General features: G+C 47.6%; 1 protein-coding gene across 1 annotated transcript in view; it reads right to left on the bottom strand.

Moving 5' to 3' along the window:
- MTARC2 (mitochondrial amidoxime reducing component 2) overlaps positions 1 to 13,276 on the bottom strand; it is a gene marked incomplete at its 5' end in the record, with an annotated part of 30,270 nt that extends 16,994 nt beyond the window's left edge. Inside the window, 3 exons of the mRNA XM_082615160.1 lie at positions 795 to 957; positions 6,759 to 6,932; positions 13,002 to 13,276. Coding sequence (XP_082471286.1) covers positions 795 to 957; positions 6,759 to 6,932; positions 13,002 to 13,276 — 612 coding nt within the window. The remainder of the gene's footprint in view (positions 1 to 794; positions 958 to 6,758; positions 6,933 to 13,001) is intronic.
- Between the last annotated feature and the right edge of the window lie 3,479 nt (positions 13,277 to 16,755).

Below are 16,755 nucleotides of genomic sequence, written 5' to 3' on the forward strand. Positions count from 1 at the left end.
CCACACACTGAAGGCAGCAGCCAGGCTCAGGTCCAGGGTTTCCCTCCAGCCACATCTCTTTTTCTTCCCTCAGGCGCCCAGCAGTGAGCCCCTTGCCACATCCTCAACACCACCGGACAGGGCAAGGGCCTCCTGCCAATCAGCTATACTCTAGCCAGGATTTCCTTCAGCAGCACCATTCACTCACATGCATTTATTAAGCACCCACTGTATATTAGGCACTGTTCTAGGTGGGGAAATAGCAGTGAACACAGCAGATAAAACCCCCTGCATTCAAGGAGCTTTTCGTTCAGGGATCATGAGGAGAGACTCCCCGAGGTGCATTTTGAACCTCATCTCACTGCAGAATGAAAGGCTTTGGTTTGGGGGCTGTAGCTGACACAGGAGGAGGAGGTGACTTCTCAGCCCCGGAAACAACCACACCCCACTGGCTGTGAAGGGAGGACTTCACAGAAGCAGAAAGTCTGCTTCTGTGCTTTTAGGAAACCTGAATTTTGTCCCAATCAAACTTCACTGTTGCCTCCCAGCCCATCCTCTCCTGAGTCCCCATCTCCCCGGGAGTCACCCCTGGCTTCTCCCCGCACAGTTCCTCCCATACTCCATCCTCTGCGCATCCTGGAGAGTCCACCAGGCTCTCAGCCACTTCCCTCTCCATCCCTGATACCTGCCGAGGGAGCACCCTCAGTACCACTCCCCTGGACCATCACTACCCTTTCCTAACTGAGGCCCCAAGAGGGGCTCTCTGTGGGCCCAGAAGGAAGCCAGAAGTAAAGGGCAGCTCTCTGCAAGCTCACCTGGTAATTCTGGCCAACAGAAGGGAAAATTTTGCTTGATGGTCTTCCCTTCATGTTCTTTTCAAACTGAACCAGCCTGAAAGCTTCTGTTTTCAAGAAGTTGGTGAACCACAGAGCAGCCTCATCACCACAGTCCCTGCCCTGGATGTCAAGACCAAACACCCTGGAAGGGTCACAGAGAGCAGTGGGGTTACTTTCTTCATCAACACCCTGAGGGATGGGGTCAAGAGGGAACAGCTGTGCTGCTGGGACCTGACTCTCCCAGAAGACCAGTAAGTGGTCTGTGGGCCAAAGCTGGGCAGAAACAGAGGGGGAGGGAGCAGGGAAGAGCTTGTCAAACCCTAATAGGCTTGTAACTCACACAGATCTCGTTGAAATGCAGATTCTGGTTCAGGTTTTTTTCTTTTTTTTAAGTTGAAATATAGTTGATTGATAATATTGTGTTAGTTTCAGATGTACAGCAAGTGATTCCATTTTATATATATTTTTCAGATTATTTTCCATTATAGTTTATACAAAAAATTTTTTTAAGATTTATTTATTATTTATTTATTTAAGTAATTTTTAAATTTTTGGCTGCGTCGGGTCTTAGTTGCGTTGTGGTGCGCAGGCTCCTCTCTAGTTGTGGCGCGCGGGTTTTCTCTTCTCTAGTGGTGGCGCGCAGGCTCCAGCACGCGTGAGCTCAGTAGTTGTGGCACGTGGGCTTAGTTGCCCTGTGGCTTGTGGGATCTTAGTTCCCTGACCGGGGATCGAACCCGAGTCCCCTGCATTGTAAGGTGGATTCTTTACCACTGGACCACCAGGGAAGTCCCTATACAAGATATTGAATATAGTTCCCTGTGCTGTACAGTAAATCCTTGTTGCTTATCGATTTTATGTACCGTAGTTTGTATCTATTAATCCCACGCTCCTAATTTTTCCCTCTCCCCCACACTTTCCCCTTTGGTAACAATGTTTGTTTTCTATGTCTGTGAATCTGTTTCTGTTTTGTCTATAGGTTCCTTTGTATTATTTTTTAGATTTCACACATACATGTTAGCATATAACATTTGTCTTTCTCTGTCTTACTTCACTTAGTATGATATTCTCTAGGTCTGTCCATGTTTTTTATAAGTTTAATTTCTTATGAAAGATTAAATTTCCATTGAATTATAAATATTAACATTTAAAATAAAATTATATCATAATTTGTATATTATGTCTTAATATTATAAATATATATAAATTATATTAAATAAAATAAAATTATGCTTTTAAAAGCATGCAATGGAATCCAAATGCCAGGCTAGTTTGATATCTATTTTTAAAAACAATCTATTTTTTAAAATAAATGATTAAGGGCTTCTTTTATGGTCCACATTTTAAAAATTATTTTTAACTTTTTTCCCAGTTTTATTGAGACATAATTGACATACATAAGTTTAGGGGGTAAAGCATAATGACTTGACTTACATATATTGTGAAATGATTACAAGTTTAGTTAGCAGTCATCATCTCATATTTTTTTAAAGTTTTTTTTCCTTATAATGAGAACTCTAAGGATCCACTATGTTAATAGATGGAATGGAAGAAGTTGAGTTATAATAATTTCACTCATCCTTTGAACCCTTCTGTGATCTTTGGCACTTAATAGTCATTCATCAAAAAGTGTTTTTTAATACTTTATCAGCAAGTTTGATTAGAGGCTCCTTAATTTTAGCGTAAGACAAAGACTTTGAACCACTGTCTTGTAGAATGACTTTACCCCATCACTGGAGACATTCTCCTTTATCAACACCAGTATATTTTATTGTTTGGGCCCCATAGGTTTTCCCCTCCCAGAGCAGTGCTCCCTACTAAGACATGGGGTGTGCAAGCCTTTCATCTGTACAAAGGGGAGGTGGAGAGGAGAACTTGCCCCCTGCAGCTAAGATCACTGCTGGAGGGAGAACATATGGGATTTGAGGATCTGGAAATTGATTCCCTTACCCGCCCTCCGGTACCACAGGAAGTGTTTGCACCTCTCTGTGTGAGTGCTTCTCCCAGCTTGAAGGCTCCTGGGGTGATGTATGTGAGGGAATCCAAGGTGGACTATGAGCGGCTCAGGAGTCAACCCTGTGCTCCCCGAGGACCACAGTCCTGGTCTGACTGCTACACATGCCTCATTCTCTGACAACCTAGCCCACCTACTGTCAAATCTCCGTGCTGTTCTTCTGATGTTTCTTAGCCTTTTCCTTCTCTCTAAACCCCCTTCTTGGAGCTGCTGTTTGGCCTCAGTCCCCCTGCCGTCTCATGGTCCTCGCTCTCAGAGCCTTCAGCTTTTCCCCTAAAACTCTCCTCAACCAACCAGTCTATTGTTTCACACAGATCTGATTCCACCGTTCATCAGCTCCTTAAGTATCTGTTCCTGCACTGAGCACTTCTCTCAACCCCTTCACCGCAGCCCTCATGTATAAGTGCATACATTTCTACCTTCAGCTTCCATCCACTCAGATAAGCTTAGTGTGGGCACTTTGAAAAGTAGAAAGCACCCAGTGGGGCAAGGGAAAACTGATTATCCAGTGCCCCCTCCCACTCCTGAAACTTATCCCTCCCCTAATCCTTCCTCCCTCCCACCCCTGCAGCAGACTCTATCCCTCTGCCATTCCACCTTCTTCAATTCTCTCAGAATGTGGGAATTCCCTAGCAGTCCAGTGGTTAGGACTCAGCACTTTCACTGTCGTGGGCCCAGGTTCGATCCCTGATCAGGGAACTAAGATGTCATAAGCCATGCGATGTGGCCAAAAAAGAAAAAAAAGTTCTCTCAGAATTTTATGCAAAGTCTACTTTCTTCCACATTCTGATACAAAATGTTCCATCATCAACACCCCATAGAAAATAACTGAATCTCCATGTGTGAGTACAATAGAACTAGCATTAGTTAGTAATCTACTAATTCATAAAGCAAAATAACTTACTAAAAATACTTAAGAAGACATAAAAGCTTGAATGGATTTTTATAAAGATCCAGGCAGTTTTACTGGAAATTTCCACCAATGATCAAAGAATAAATACTACCAAAGTTAAACAGAAAAATTTTTTTTAATTGTCATCTAAAATAGAAACAAAAGTTAAGATGTCTAGGACTAAATCTAACAAAAGATGTACAATTCTATTATAGAGAAAATTATTTAAAAATTTTTAATTTTTGAATTTTATTTTATTTTTTTATACAGCAGGTTCTTATTAGTTATCTATTTTATACATATTAGTGTATATATGTCAATCCCAATCGCCCAATTCATCCCACCACCACCCTAGCCCGCCCCACTTTCCCCCTTGATGTCCATACGTTTGTTCTCTACATCTGTGTCTCCATTTCTGTCTTGCAAACCGGTTCATGGGTACCATATTTCTAGATTCCACATATATGCATTAATATTCGATATTTGTTTTCCTCTTTCTGACTTACTTCACTCTGTATGACACTCTCTAGGTCCATCCACATCTCTACAAATGACCCAATTTCATTCCTTTTTATGGCTGAGTAATATTCCACTGTATATATGTACCACATCTTCTTTATCCATTCGTCTGTAGATGGGCATTTAGGTTGCTTCCATGACCTGGCTATTGTAAATAGTGCTGCAATGAAGATTGGGGTGCATGCATCTTTTTGAATTTTGGTTTTCTCTGGGTATATGCCCAGTAGTGGGGTTGCTGGGTCATATGGTAATTCTATTTTTAGTTTTTTAAGGAACCTCCATACTGTTCTCCATAGTGGCTATATCAATTTACATTCCCACCAATAGTGCAAGAAGAATTTGCACTTTTCTCCGCACCCTCTCCAGCATTTGTTGTCTGTAGATTTTTCGATGATGCTCATTCCAACCCATGTGAGGTGATACTTCATTGTAGTTTTGATCTGCATTTCTCTAATAATTAGTGATGTTGAGCAGCTTTTCATGTGCCTCTTGGCCATCTGTATGTTTTCTTTGGAGAAATGTCTATTTAGGTCTCTGCCCATTTTTTGATTGGGTATAAAACTTTTTAAAGAAGTAAAATAAGATATAAATAAGTGGGTAGGGGCTTCCCTGGTGGTGCAGTGGTTAAGAATCCACCTGCCAATGCAGGGGACACGGGTTCATTCCCTGGTCTGGGAAGATCCCACATGCCGTGGAGCAACTAAGCCCATGTACCACAAATACTGAGCCTGTGCTCTAGAGCACGCAAGCCCCAATTACTTAACCTGCATGCTACAACTACTAAAGCCCGCACATCCAGAGCCCATGCTCTGCAACAAGAGAAGCTACCACAATGAGCAGCCCGCACATCGCAACAAAGAGTAACCCCCACTCGCTGCAACTAGAAAAAGCCCATGCACAGCAACGAAGACCCAACACAGCCAAAATAAATAAATTTAATAAATTTAAAAGTTCCTGTCTGAAACAGTTTAAGGTAAAAACTTGCAATTAGGTGAGCCACTTCTATCTGACACTAAGATGTTTCTTCCTAACAAGTTGAAAACGGTTTCAATAAAAAGCATGAAAAAAAAAAGAGAAACAAAAAGCCTACAATTCAGTAAATTAGTCATTAAAAAAAAAAAGATATAAATAGAGACATCGCTGGTGGCGCCGTGGATAAGAATCCAACTGCAAATGTGGGGACACGGGTTCGGTCCCTGGTCTGGGAAGATCCCACATGCCATGGAGCAACTAAACCCATGAACCACAAATACTGAGTCTGTGCTCTAGAGCCCATGAGCCACAACTACTGAACGTGCACGCCTCAACTACTGAAGCCTGCACACCCAGAGGCCATGCTCCGCAACAAGAGAAGCCACCACAATGAGAAGCTCACACACCGCAACAAAGAGTAGCCCCTGCTTGCCACAACTAGAGAAAGCCCGTGCGCAGCAACGAAGACCCAATGCAGCCAAATAAATAAATAAATAAATAAATAAATAAATAAATGGGGAAAAAACAGATATAAATAAGTGGGGAAAGATAACACATTCATGGATAGGGAGGCTCTATGCAACAAAGATGATATTAACTATGTAAGCACCAACATTTATTTAAGTGCCTAAGATGAATCAGGCACAGTTGAAATAAATAAATAAATAAATAAATTCATTTCAATTTTCTCTAATTGAGCCTCAAGTTCAATTCAATACAATTCCAATCAGATGGAACACAATCTCCAATCAGGAGCTACAGGTGGTAACATCTCCACTAATGCCCTTGCTTGCCTGGCAATTCTGAATAGAAGTCCATCCTACTTGAATAAAAGGAGACAAACCCTAAAGATTGGCCCTTTGTATCCTCTCTATATTTATATTAATCATGATTTTTTACTTTTTATATTTTTGATGTTTTGACATCTTGGGACTTGGTGATGCTGAAGGAACTACCCCTCCCAGTGCTAGTCAATTCCTAGAGATAGTAAAACAGTAGGCTTTCATAGGCAAACCAGCTAATTCAGAGCCCTCACCCCTTGTCCATTGTGCTTTTATACTCTGGCACTGTCCCCTGCTCTAATCACCCAGGACCAGGTACCAGAAAACTAGGGACAGCCCATCTGCCCCAGAGCCAATTTTCCCAGAGCCTGTAGAAACCAGAATAAAGACTCGTGCTCACCTTTTCCCCTGCCCTCTCTGCCTCCTGACCGACCTGGTATTTCCCCATGTGGCCCTGCATGGTATGAGCCTCCTGTTTCTAGGGATCTGTGAATATAAAAAACTTCTTTCTTCATGACAGTCATTTCTATATCTGCATGTCTTGCCATACCTGATGAAAACAAATCTAAACATCCTTAATGCAATATTCTGCTTCACCCACTCATACCTGACCACTGGCTTGATCCCAACATAGACTAGACTTCTCTTAAATATTTCCTTTACCAGTCTCAACATCTAGCATGCAAAGTGTAGCAAGGCAGAGTACAGGGTGGAGCCTAAAGGGAAATCAGTTGTCACAGATCCCCAGAGGCCCCCAAGCAGAGCACCTGCAGTCATGGATCTTGTTTGAAGAATGTAGCTTGGTTGGCAAAACCAGCTGGTCCATCCCTGGTGCTCTGAGAATAAGGCAATCATCCTCATAGGTAGTGGAGACCAGCACGAGGCGAGGTTCCTGCCGGGCAGTCACCATGTGTCCATCTTCCTTAATCACCAGCCAAAACCTGCCAAGAAACAAACAAGGGCACACTCAGAAAATCTTCTACCACCCTCTCCATAGCTTCCCTCTAGCTTTCTATTTCATCAAAACCCTCCCTCTGCCCCAAGTCAGGACCCAACAATTTTTTCCAGACAGTAGCCAGGTCTAGCCAAATTTTGGGGGTCCAAAAGTCTTTGGCTGTTTGGTACAAACAGCCCTGGAAAAGAACATCTGGCCAATGTATGAAAATCCCCAGTCCTGAAAATCCTTCTGATGAGGCTGGTGTAGGGACCTTCTCAACTGCTGGGGCAACTACTTTGCTTACTTTGGGTCTTTGCTTTGGTCAGAGACTTCCCTGAGCCTGTCTCTGGTTGAAGCAGAATGTCTTCCAGGTCTTTTTGCTGTGGAACAAGATGGGGTTGACCAACTAATGGCCCAAGCAGACTGAAACTCTAGACAAAGGTCTTGAATGTTTGTGACTCCAGCAGATGCAATCCAGCCTCTGCTGGGTTTAAATTGCTGGGGCATGTGGACCCTGATCAGGAAAACCCTAAACAGCCTTTCTTCTTCATACACACATAAAAACTTATATAATGTTATAAGCCAATATTACCTCCATTTTAAAAAAAGAAAATATATCTCTACAATGGAATATCATTCAACCATAAAAAAGAAGGAAATCCTGAATTTTTGTGACAACACAGATGAAACTTGAGGGTGTTACAATAAGAGAAATAAGTCAGACAGAGAAAGACAAATACTGTATGATCTCACTTGTAAGTGAAATATAAAAAGGGGGGAACTGCTAGAAACAGAGAGTAGATTGGTGGTTCCCAGGTGTTGGGGGTGGAGGAAATGGGTGAAGGTGGTCAAAGAGGAAAAAGAAGTTCTAAGAGGAAAAAGTTCTGGAGACGTAATGTACATTATGGCAACTATAGTTAATAATACTGTACGGCAGGGGTCCTCAACCCCCGGGCCGTGGACTGGTACCAGTCTGTGGCCTGTTGGGAACCAGGCCGCACAGCAGGATGTGAGTGGCAGGCGAGTGAGTGAAGCTTCACCTGCTGCTCCTCGTCGCTCCCCATCGACCGCATTACCGCCCGAACCATCCCCCCCGCCCCAACCCCCGTCAGTGGAAAAACTGTCTTCCACGAAACCGGTCCCTGGTGCCAAAAAGGTTGGGAACCGCTGCTGTATGGTCTACTTGCAAGTTGCTAAGAGAGAAAAGTCTCAAATGCTCTCACCATAACAACGACAACAACAAAGCGGAAATTACGAGAGGTGAAGGATGTGATCACTAAATTTATCATGGGAGTCATTTCACAATATATATGTGCATCAAATCATCACATTGCACACCTGAAACTCACACAATGTTATATGCAATTATATCTCAGTAAAGCTGGAGAAGGAAAAAATTCATGCAAATCATGTGTTAGATAGGAACGCCATTCACCTTCTAGAGAGCACCTCCCTCCACCCCCGTTCCAGGCTCAGCTTTCACACGCTGTGTATCACATCCAAGGGGATAGTGGGGTGCGGGGTGAGGTGAAGAATGGAATGGGAGGCTGACCTGCTTAGGTTGGCTAGGCTCTTATCGGTAGTAGAGCATGTATTTGGGGTGACGCCGCACAAATGATTGGATGACTGAAAAAGAAAAACGTGCCACCCCTAGGGGAAAGGAGTTTCAACATCGCTATTTTAGACAGAGCAAGTGCAGCGGGTGAGGAACTCTGCGGGCTCTGAGGAGTGAGCCACCACTGAACGCTGGGGCCTCCCACATGTGAGCAGGATAAAAAGGACGGCCCCTTCCAGAAGGAGGGAGACATTTCAAAATATGACTGGAGCGAGATGGAAGGTTCACAATAACCCGGTGAGGACATCCGCTATCATCACAGCGCAGGGAGCCAGGGTCTCCTGACCCTGGCAGGTAATCTGCCCTCTGGAACCTCCCAGTCAGGCGACCTATCCCTGTCCAGGTTCTGGATAACTGCCCTCCCCTGCAACCGAGCCAGCAGACAGGGGCTGGGTCCTGAGCCCTGCTAACTGGCATGTGAGTTGGTGCGAGGGTACAGCGGCGGGGATGGTGAGAGTGCAAAGGCATTTTAGGAATTGCCGTGGCTACTCTTCCCAGGCGTTGAGCATGCTGGGCAGTAGTAGGTCTCCGACCCTCTGAGGAGGCCACCTTTTTCTTTCTAGGGATCTTTGGTTCCCAGGGTTCTCTAGCCCATTCACCTACAGGGTGAGGGTGGGTTCTGTGACCCAGGGATTTCCTGTCTACTTTGTTACAGCCCTATTCCCTTGGGCCTGGGCCCCGTTCCTTATTTCCAGCCTCATCCTTGGGTGCAGCGTCCTGGATGACCCTGTTCTGATGAACTCCACCAGTCTGCCCTTGAACTTCCAACATGGCCCGTCCCCCTCTGAGACAAGGCTCACCCTGAGAGCTGCACATGACCAGACACATGTCCAGACAGGAGTCACCGCCCCCCGCTCCCCCCGCCATGGCCCATTATTTCTGACAGTCAGCCCCCTCCCTGGGCAGAGTCTTCTCACCTGCTGTCCATCTCCCAACTTTAGCTCTGCACTCTGGCTCTCAAGCCACACCCCCAGCTCCTGCCGGTTGTATAATCACCTGGGGGTTAAGCCCTGGGACGTAGCAGGAGAAGTGGTGGCTAGAGGTTCTATGCTAAATCCTGCAATGGAAGGGGCAAGTGGCAACTTGCAAGCAGCCCAACACTGCGGTAGGATGAAGATCACAATAAAAGGTGCAAAGGTGCCTTTGGCAACATACCCCAGCCAGCCACCCCCCTCACCCTGTAACCGGGATGATGATATTTTTCACCTCTTGCACACAAATGATGCCCAGGGAATGAATAATGACCTCTGTTCTGCCAGATCGGAAAGAAAGGATATGTCTGGAGTGTGGATTTTTTCACAACCCATTTTTTCTCGTCTGTGACCCTGAAAGCCAGCACCTTCGTTTTACAAAGAAAACATGAGTATGTGGCACGAAGAGCAGTGCAGAGACCAGAGCTCAGAGTCTCCAAAAGAACAGCAACGCCCTGAACAACCAACAGCCGTGCTCAGGAAGCAGAGTCCAAGAGAGCTGGAAAGTCTCATTTCTAAACTGGCAAACTGGCCTGGGAAGTAGGAATGACTGAGCTGGAAAAGGGGGAAAACAGGAGCCCTACCACAGAGAGCTGGAGGGTAAGGGCAGGGGGGAATGGCACTTGGGATAATAAACTTAGCAGACTCATGTCTCCAAGAGGTAATAGTCTATGCAGGAGAAATGAAGGGCTGGATTTATCAATGGGCGAGTCATATATGGTTGCTGAGGAGAGTGAGGCTTTACAAGGTCAGGGAGGGCAGCCATGCCCTCCCAGCATCTGCACCAAGCAGCCAGTGTTAGCCTTCTGCTGGCTGGACTTGAAATGAGCTCAAAGCTCAGAGCTCTCAGGCCAAGCATTCGCACAAATATGCTAAAGGCTTTGAGCAAAATCGCTCTAGAAATCTAAGGCACAGAGTGCTTAGAGAGGAAGCTCTTGGCTTCTTAGATCAGTTCCAAAGACACAGATTCAAATTGGAAATAAATAAAGGCAGGCTTTTCCCGCATTCTAGACTATTTGTAGTTTTGTGATTGAACTCTCAAGTTGAGAGAATAACAGCATTTAGCAGAGTTCTTTCCCGCTTGCTTTCGAGTTTCAATTATCCTTTAATAAATAAAATCTAGATTTGATAAGGTCTTGGAGATCATCAAGTTCAACCTCTTTTGCAAATGAAAAAAAACATGAGGCTCAGAGAGGTTAAGTGACTTTGCCTGAGGACCCCTGATCCTTGGCACGACCCTTGCCCTTGTAAATCACATGCTGGTTTTACAGGAGGGGCGTGAGTGCTGCACTCAGAGATCTGAGTTCAAATCCCTCCAGCATATAATGGTCTTGTGATCCTGGGGGAGATACTCATTCTTTCTGATACTGTTACCTTATTTGCAAAGTGGACACAATACCTAGCCCACAAGATTGTTCTGAGGCTTAAAGTACATCATCTGTTGAAAGGACTTAGTTAAGCATCTGCTGCATATGAACCACTGAATAAAAGTTTATTCCATTGTTTTTCCCTGCCTCATCCCAGTCTCCATACCACACCACCCCATCCCAAGCATTTATTGTTCAAAACAAGGGAAAGTGGATACAGTTCCACCTATTTTCAGATGCCCACAGAAGCAGAAAAGCAAAGGACAAATATTCTCTTTCCATGGAAGCAAGAGTCACAGCAAAGTAGAGACCAGGAGCAGGGGGAAAGCAACAGTTATTCTGATGATAAGAGGAAACACAGATAAGAACTGAATATCTCTGTGAAATAACCTCAGTCCTTCACGTGAGGAAGGAAGGAGCACAAGTCCATTTTCTCTGGGTGTGCATCCTGAGAATTTACGTCTTCACTCTGTCTGAGGTCTTCCCAGCAGTCAGAAGGCTTTTCTAAGCCTTCACACTTGAATAGGCTTGAAAAATGCTTTTATTTTATTTATTTATTTATTTATTTATTTATTTATTTGCGGTACGCGGGCCTCTCACTGTTGTGGCCTCTCCTGTTGCGGAGCACAGGCTCCGGACGCACAGGCTCAGCGGCCATGGCTCACGGGCCCAGCCGCTCCGCGGCATGTGGGATCTTTCCGGACCAGGGCACGAACCCATGTCCCCTGCATCGGCAGGCAGACTCTCAACCACTGCGCCACCAGGGAAGCCCCACACTTTTGTTTTAATGGCAAGTATTATACGCACAGTCCACCTGCCACCTCCTCTCCCCAAAGGAAGACTTCGCTCTGCTCATTCTGTATTAAAGTGGGTCAGGCCCTCCACCGCCTGCGTCTCCCAAGCACCTTCCCCAGCCCCAGAAGCTGTGAGGGAAAAGCCCCAGCAAGGCCAAAGCCAGTGTCCTTGAATAAGACTTGGTTTCAGCATTGCTCCCATCTACCCACTAGTGCCAATAACGTTTTATTTTTCTACGATTGTGCTCATACTAAGAATTAGAAAGCTTAGAACTAGAAAGAGCCTTGGAGATAACCAGTCAGACCCTGTCCTTTTACAGAGCCTCTCCTCTGGGGTGGGGCTGGGGGTGGGCAGAGGCTTTGGAACCGAGCAGGACTCTCCAAGGCCTTCCCAGGACAGGCCCTTTCCCCATATCCTCTGCTTTAGCTCCCGTCTGAAGTACCTAGATAACAGTACTTGATGCACATTTCCTCAATTGTTTTACAGATGTGACAACTCCCCATCAAATGGAAGATGTTAACTACTTGGTGACCAAAAGCACAAACCTCAGGCCTCCTGGAGCCTAAGGTGGTGATGTTAACCCCTGCGACACTGTCCTCTTACCTCACCATCAACCAGTTGGAGAATTGTGCACGAGCTGATCACATACCCTGTGACACCTCCCTCGCTCACCTGGCTTTTTTTTTTAAACATCTTTATTGGAGTATAATTGCTTTACATTGGTGTGTTAGTTTCTGCTTTATAACAAAGTGAATCAGTTATACATATACATCTGTTCCCATATCTCTTTCCTCTTGCGTCTCCCTCCCTCCCACCCTCCCTATCCCACCCTTCTAGGTGGTCACAAAGCCCCGAGCTGATCTCCCTGTGCTATGTGGCTGCTTCCCACTGGCTATCTATGTTACATTTGGTAGTGTATATAAGTCCATGCCACTCTATCACTTTGTCACAGCTTTTAAAAATGCTTTGCTGAAACCTTTCAGGGAGCTCTGGGTCTTGGGGGGCCTGAGCCACCCGTCTTCTTGCATGGACTTGCAATGAACCTTTCTCTGCTCCAAACTCCAACCTTTCGGTTTGTTTGGCCTCACTGTGTCTTCGGGCACAGGAACTTGCACTAACATCTTGCCTCCACTACCTTTCCAAATCTGCCCCAGACACGAACTTCACGTTTCCAGCTTCAGGATCAAAGGCAGAGGATCCAACAAGCAGCCCAGGACACGCACGTGGCAAACCTCCCTTCTCCTACCCTGGGACAGGGCCCAGCTCCCCAGCCCCGCTCCCTCCCTCCTCAGCAGGTCCTGCGCTCTGGCCGCGCCCGGCCCTACCTGTCCCGCAGGTGACCGCTGCGCAGCCCCAGGGCCGTGCACTCCGCCGCCTTCACCGACACCCCCTTGCAGGATTTGACGGGGTAGATCCAGAGCTCTGCCACGGTGCCCACCTGCTGCAGCCGCCGGCGCCGCCTGGGCCGCGCGCGGCGCCAGGCCACGGCCCCCAGCGCCACCGCGGCCAGTCCCAGCGCGGCGACCCCGAGCCAGCGGGGCCGGGGCTGCGGCGCGGGGAGGCCCAGGCGGGCCAGCGCGGACGAGCCGGCTGCGCCCATGACCCAGCGATCGCGGGCGCGGGTCTGAGCGCGGACTAGGCAGCGATTGGCGTGGGGAGGGCGCGCGGGCGCTCAAGGCTGCAGGCGAGCGGGAGGAACCAGAGTTGGCCCAGGTACCGGCCCTGGCACCCTTTCCGCGCGCCGAAAGGACTGGCTGTGCGCAGGGAGGGAACGCCTAACTGGGTGCCAAGGACCAGGCAGTGGCCGAGAGAAGCGAAGCCGAAAGCGAACTGGGATGCTCAGGTGCCCTTGGGGGCGGTTCGGGAGGCCCCACACCAGAGGCCTGGCTGCCTACTCTCTCTGGAACGGTCACTTTCGCTTTATTTCTCCCCTTTCCCGGGGCCCTGCGACTCAGCGTAACTCCTCACCCGCCCTCACGCTCCCCGGCTCTCCACTGCCCCTTCGCTCCCTGTACTGCCCACTTTGTTGCGTGATTGCAGCGCAGGGAACAGTGCAAGTGGATGGTAGATTGCAGAATGGGTGATTTTAAATGTTTAGGAGCTCCTACTGGCAGATCGCTCTGAGAACTGCACAACTTTCGGTCCATAACCTGCTCCGTGGAAACTTATGCACTCTGAACAAACTCGAGAGTGGCTTCTTCTTCTTTTGTTTAATACATCTTTATTGGAGTATAATTGCTTCACAATGCTGTGTTAGTTTCTGTTGTACAACAAAGTGAATCAGCCATGTGCATACCTGTATATCTCCATACCCCCTCCCTCTTGAACCTCCCTCCCACCCTCCCTATCCCACCCCTCTAGGTCACCGCAAAGCACGGGCCTGATCTCCCTGTGCTATGCGGCTGCTTCCCACTAGCTCTCTATTTTACATTTGGTAGTGTATCTATGTCGATGCTACTCTCACTTCGCCCCAGCCTTCCCCTCCCCCCACCTCCCTCCCCCACCCCCGTGTCTATGTCTTTATTCCTGCCCTGCCACTAGGTTCATCAGTACCAATTTTTATTTTTTTTTTTAAGATTCCATATATGAGCATGGCTTCTTGACGCCTAAGGCCAAGTCCCAAGGATGACCCTAGCTCCCCATTAAAATGCCTTCCTGAGAAAGCTCCCTGCTGCCGGGAGATTTCACTGTTCCCGCCAACATCCAGGACCAGCCTCTCACCCCCTTTCCTTCCGTTAGGGACCTTTGTTCTTGGCCTCCTTAATCGATAGAAACTGATAAGAGGCCAGGCAAGAAATTCGGGCAAGGCTCTCTTGAGACTTGAGCTTTAGCCCCAGAGAGCGAAAACAAGTAACAGGTTCCCTTGCTTACTCCCTGAGTGGGGTGAGTGTAGGGGCGGGTCCGGGGGTAGGGCTGGAGGCGTGGCTTAGGCCATCGGCCCACCCCGTTGGTGGTGCTGTGTGCCGGGGGCACGTGCGGTCCCCTGCTTGTGCTGGGTTTTTGGTCGTTTTGTGCCTTGTTCATAATTTGCCCCAATTGCGCAGGCACGCAGTTATTTTTAGTCTCTTATAATTTCTTCGCATTTTGTCGCTGGAGGAGATGTTTGTCCAGGTGCAAAAGCACTGCAGCAAAGGGTCCCAGGTCCCAGCCTGTCTCACTTAGAGCACTTACTCAAAAGGGTTTACCATTGTGAGCCCTCCCTTTGTCCCTTCCAGATGTGTATGAACCTCCTACAACTCAGAAGTGTTTTTCTCAAGGACCTGAGAGCCATGCCTTTGAACTGTAATCAGTACCGCTGGTCCGACCTCGGGTCCACTGCCCCACCCTTGTCAGCATTCACCTGAGCCCCCCTGGCCTCATTCACCCTTTACAACCCAGTCACCTCTGCATTCACGGGGCGGGAGCTCAGTTCTTTCCGCTGCTCATCAGTAGTTACTGCATAAAATCTGTTTTTTACTAAAGTTCAGCTTTGTTTCTCCTTACCAGCTCCATTCACACAAGCTCTTTGGTAAACGGTGGATTTTCTTAGAGAAGTTAAGCTTTGAGGTCATTTGTTTATTTTGTTTATTTTTCAAAGATTGTCCCTTAACCTGCGGCACGGTTCTAGAATTTATGGAGGCAACCAGAGGGAACCTCCCACAGTCCTGATTGGTCATCCTCTGGAGAAGAGGGCCGCCCTCCAGGCTGGGAGGAGAGCGGAGGAGGGCAGGAAGCCGGAGCCAAGCTCCCTTCCGCAGCTCCTCGTGCAAAGTGAAAGTCAAAATCTCCCTGCAAACGGGCCCTGTTTGAAATCCCAGGCCAGTGGATTGCTGTCTCTTCAATGAGCACACATTCTCGTCATACTCAGCGGCCAAGACTTGGACTTCTTTTTCAAGTGTAGCGTGGTGAATGAGGTGTGTATTTAAACTTGCACCTGGACCCCTTCGCCTCTCCAGACACTAGACCCCATGAGTTTACCATCAGCACGAGGTCCTTATAAGCCCATCCTCCTCACGGGCAGTGAGGAGGAACAGACAGGAGAAACATCTCGTTGATTAAGTATCTGTTCCTTTCCACACACATTTATTGATCATTCCCCCTAGATTGACCCTGGGGATTTAATGTTTAGAAGAAGCTTCCCTATTGTTCAGGAGCTTACAGAGCCCCTGGAAGACGGACTGGGAGGACATTGCTGGAGGGCAGGCACGGTCAAGGTGCCGTGCAAGTGAGATGAAAAAGCAGGGAAATCTCAGGACAGTGGTGTCTTCAGAGGAAGGAGATTTTGAGCTGAGACTTGAACAAAAGGGCTTTGAGAAGGGGCCCGAGGAGAGGATCCTGGGCCAAAGGTGCACGTACAACGTGGACTGAAGGAACAAGAGGATGTGACATGTTTGGACAGCCACTAGCAATCCAGCTTTATTAGAACGTACCTGTGTATGCAAGCGGTAGGGGGAGTTGAGGCAAGACAGGTGGGCGGGGCCAGACCACAGATGCACCTGTCTCATCTTTTTTTTTTTTTTTTTTTTTTTGCGGTACATGGGCCTCTCACTGTTGTGGCCTCTCCCGTTGCGGAGCACAGGCTCCGGACGCGCAGGCTCAGCGGCCACGGCTCACGGGCCTAGCCGCTCCGCGGCATGTGGGATCCTCCCGGACCGGGGCAGGAACCCGTGTCCCCTGCATCGGCAGGCGGACTCTCAACCACTGCGCCACCAGGGAAGCCCCGCACCTGTTTCATCTTAATGTGGAGACACCTCGGGATTCAGAACAGCAGTGAGGTGTGATCAGACTTGGGTGTTAGAGAAGGTCACTTTGGCTGCTCTGGGAAGGAATAATGCCAAAGGTGGTTAAATGAGAGGCTAATGCCCTAGATCAGGCTGAAGTAATCCAGAAACAGGGAAAAACAATAATGGAGATGGAGATGGGGGGACTTCCCTGGCAGTCCAGCTGTTAGGACTCTGCGCTTCCACTGCTGGGGTCCAGGGTTCCATCCCTGATTGGGAAACTAAGATCCCAGAAGCCTTGTGGCGCAGCCAACAGAAAAAAGATGGAGTCAGGGCTGTGGATAGGAGAGATAGGAGACAATAGCAAGAGATGGTGACA

The sequence above is a fragment of the Mesoplodon mirus genome (genome assembly GCF_964341445.2).
Source record: "Mesoplodon mirus genome assembly, chromosome: 3".
Lineage (NCBI taxonomy): Eukaryota > Metazoa > Chordata > Mammalia > Artiodactyla > Ziphiidae > Mesoplodon > Mesoplodon mirus.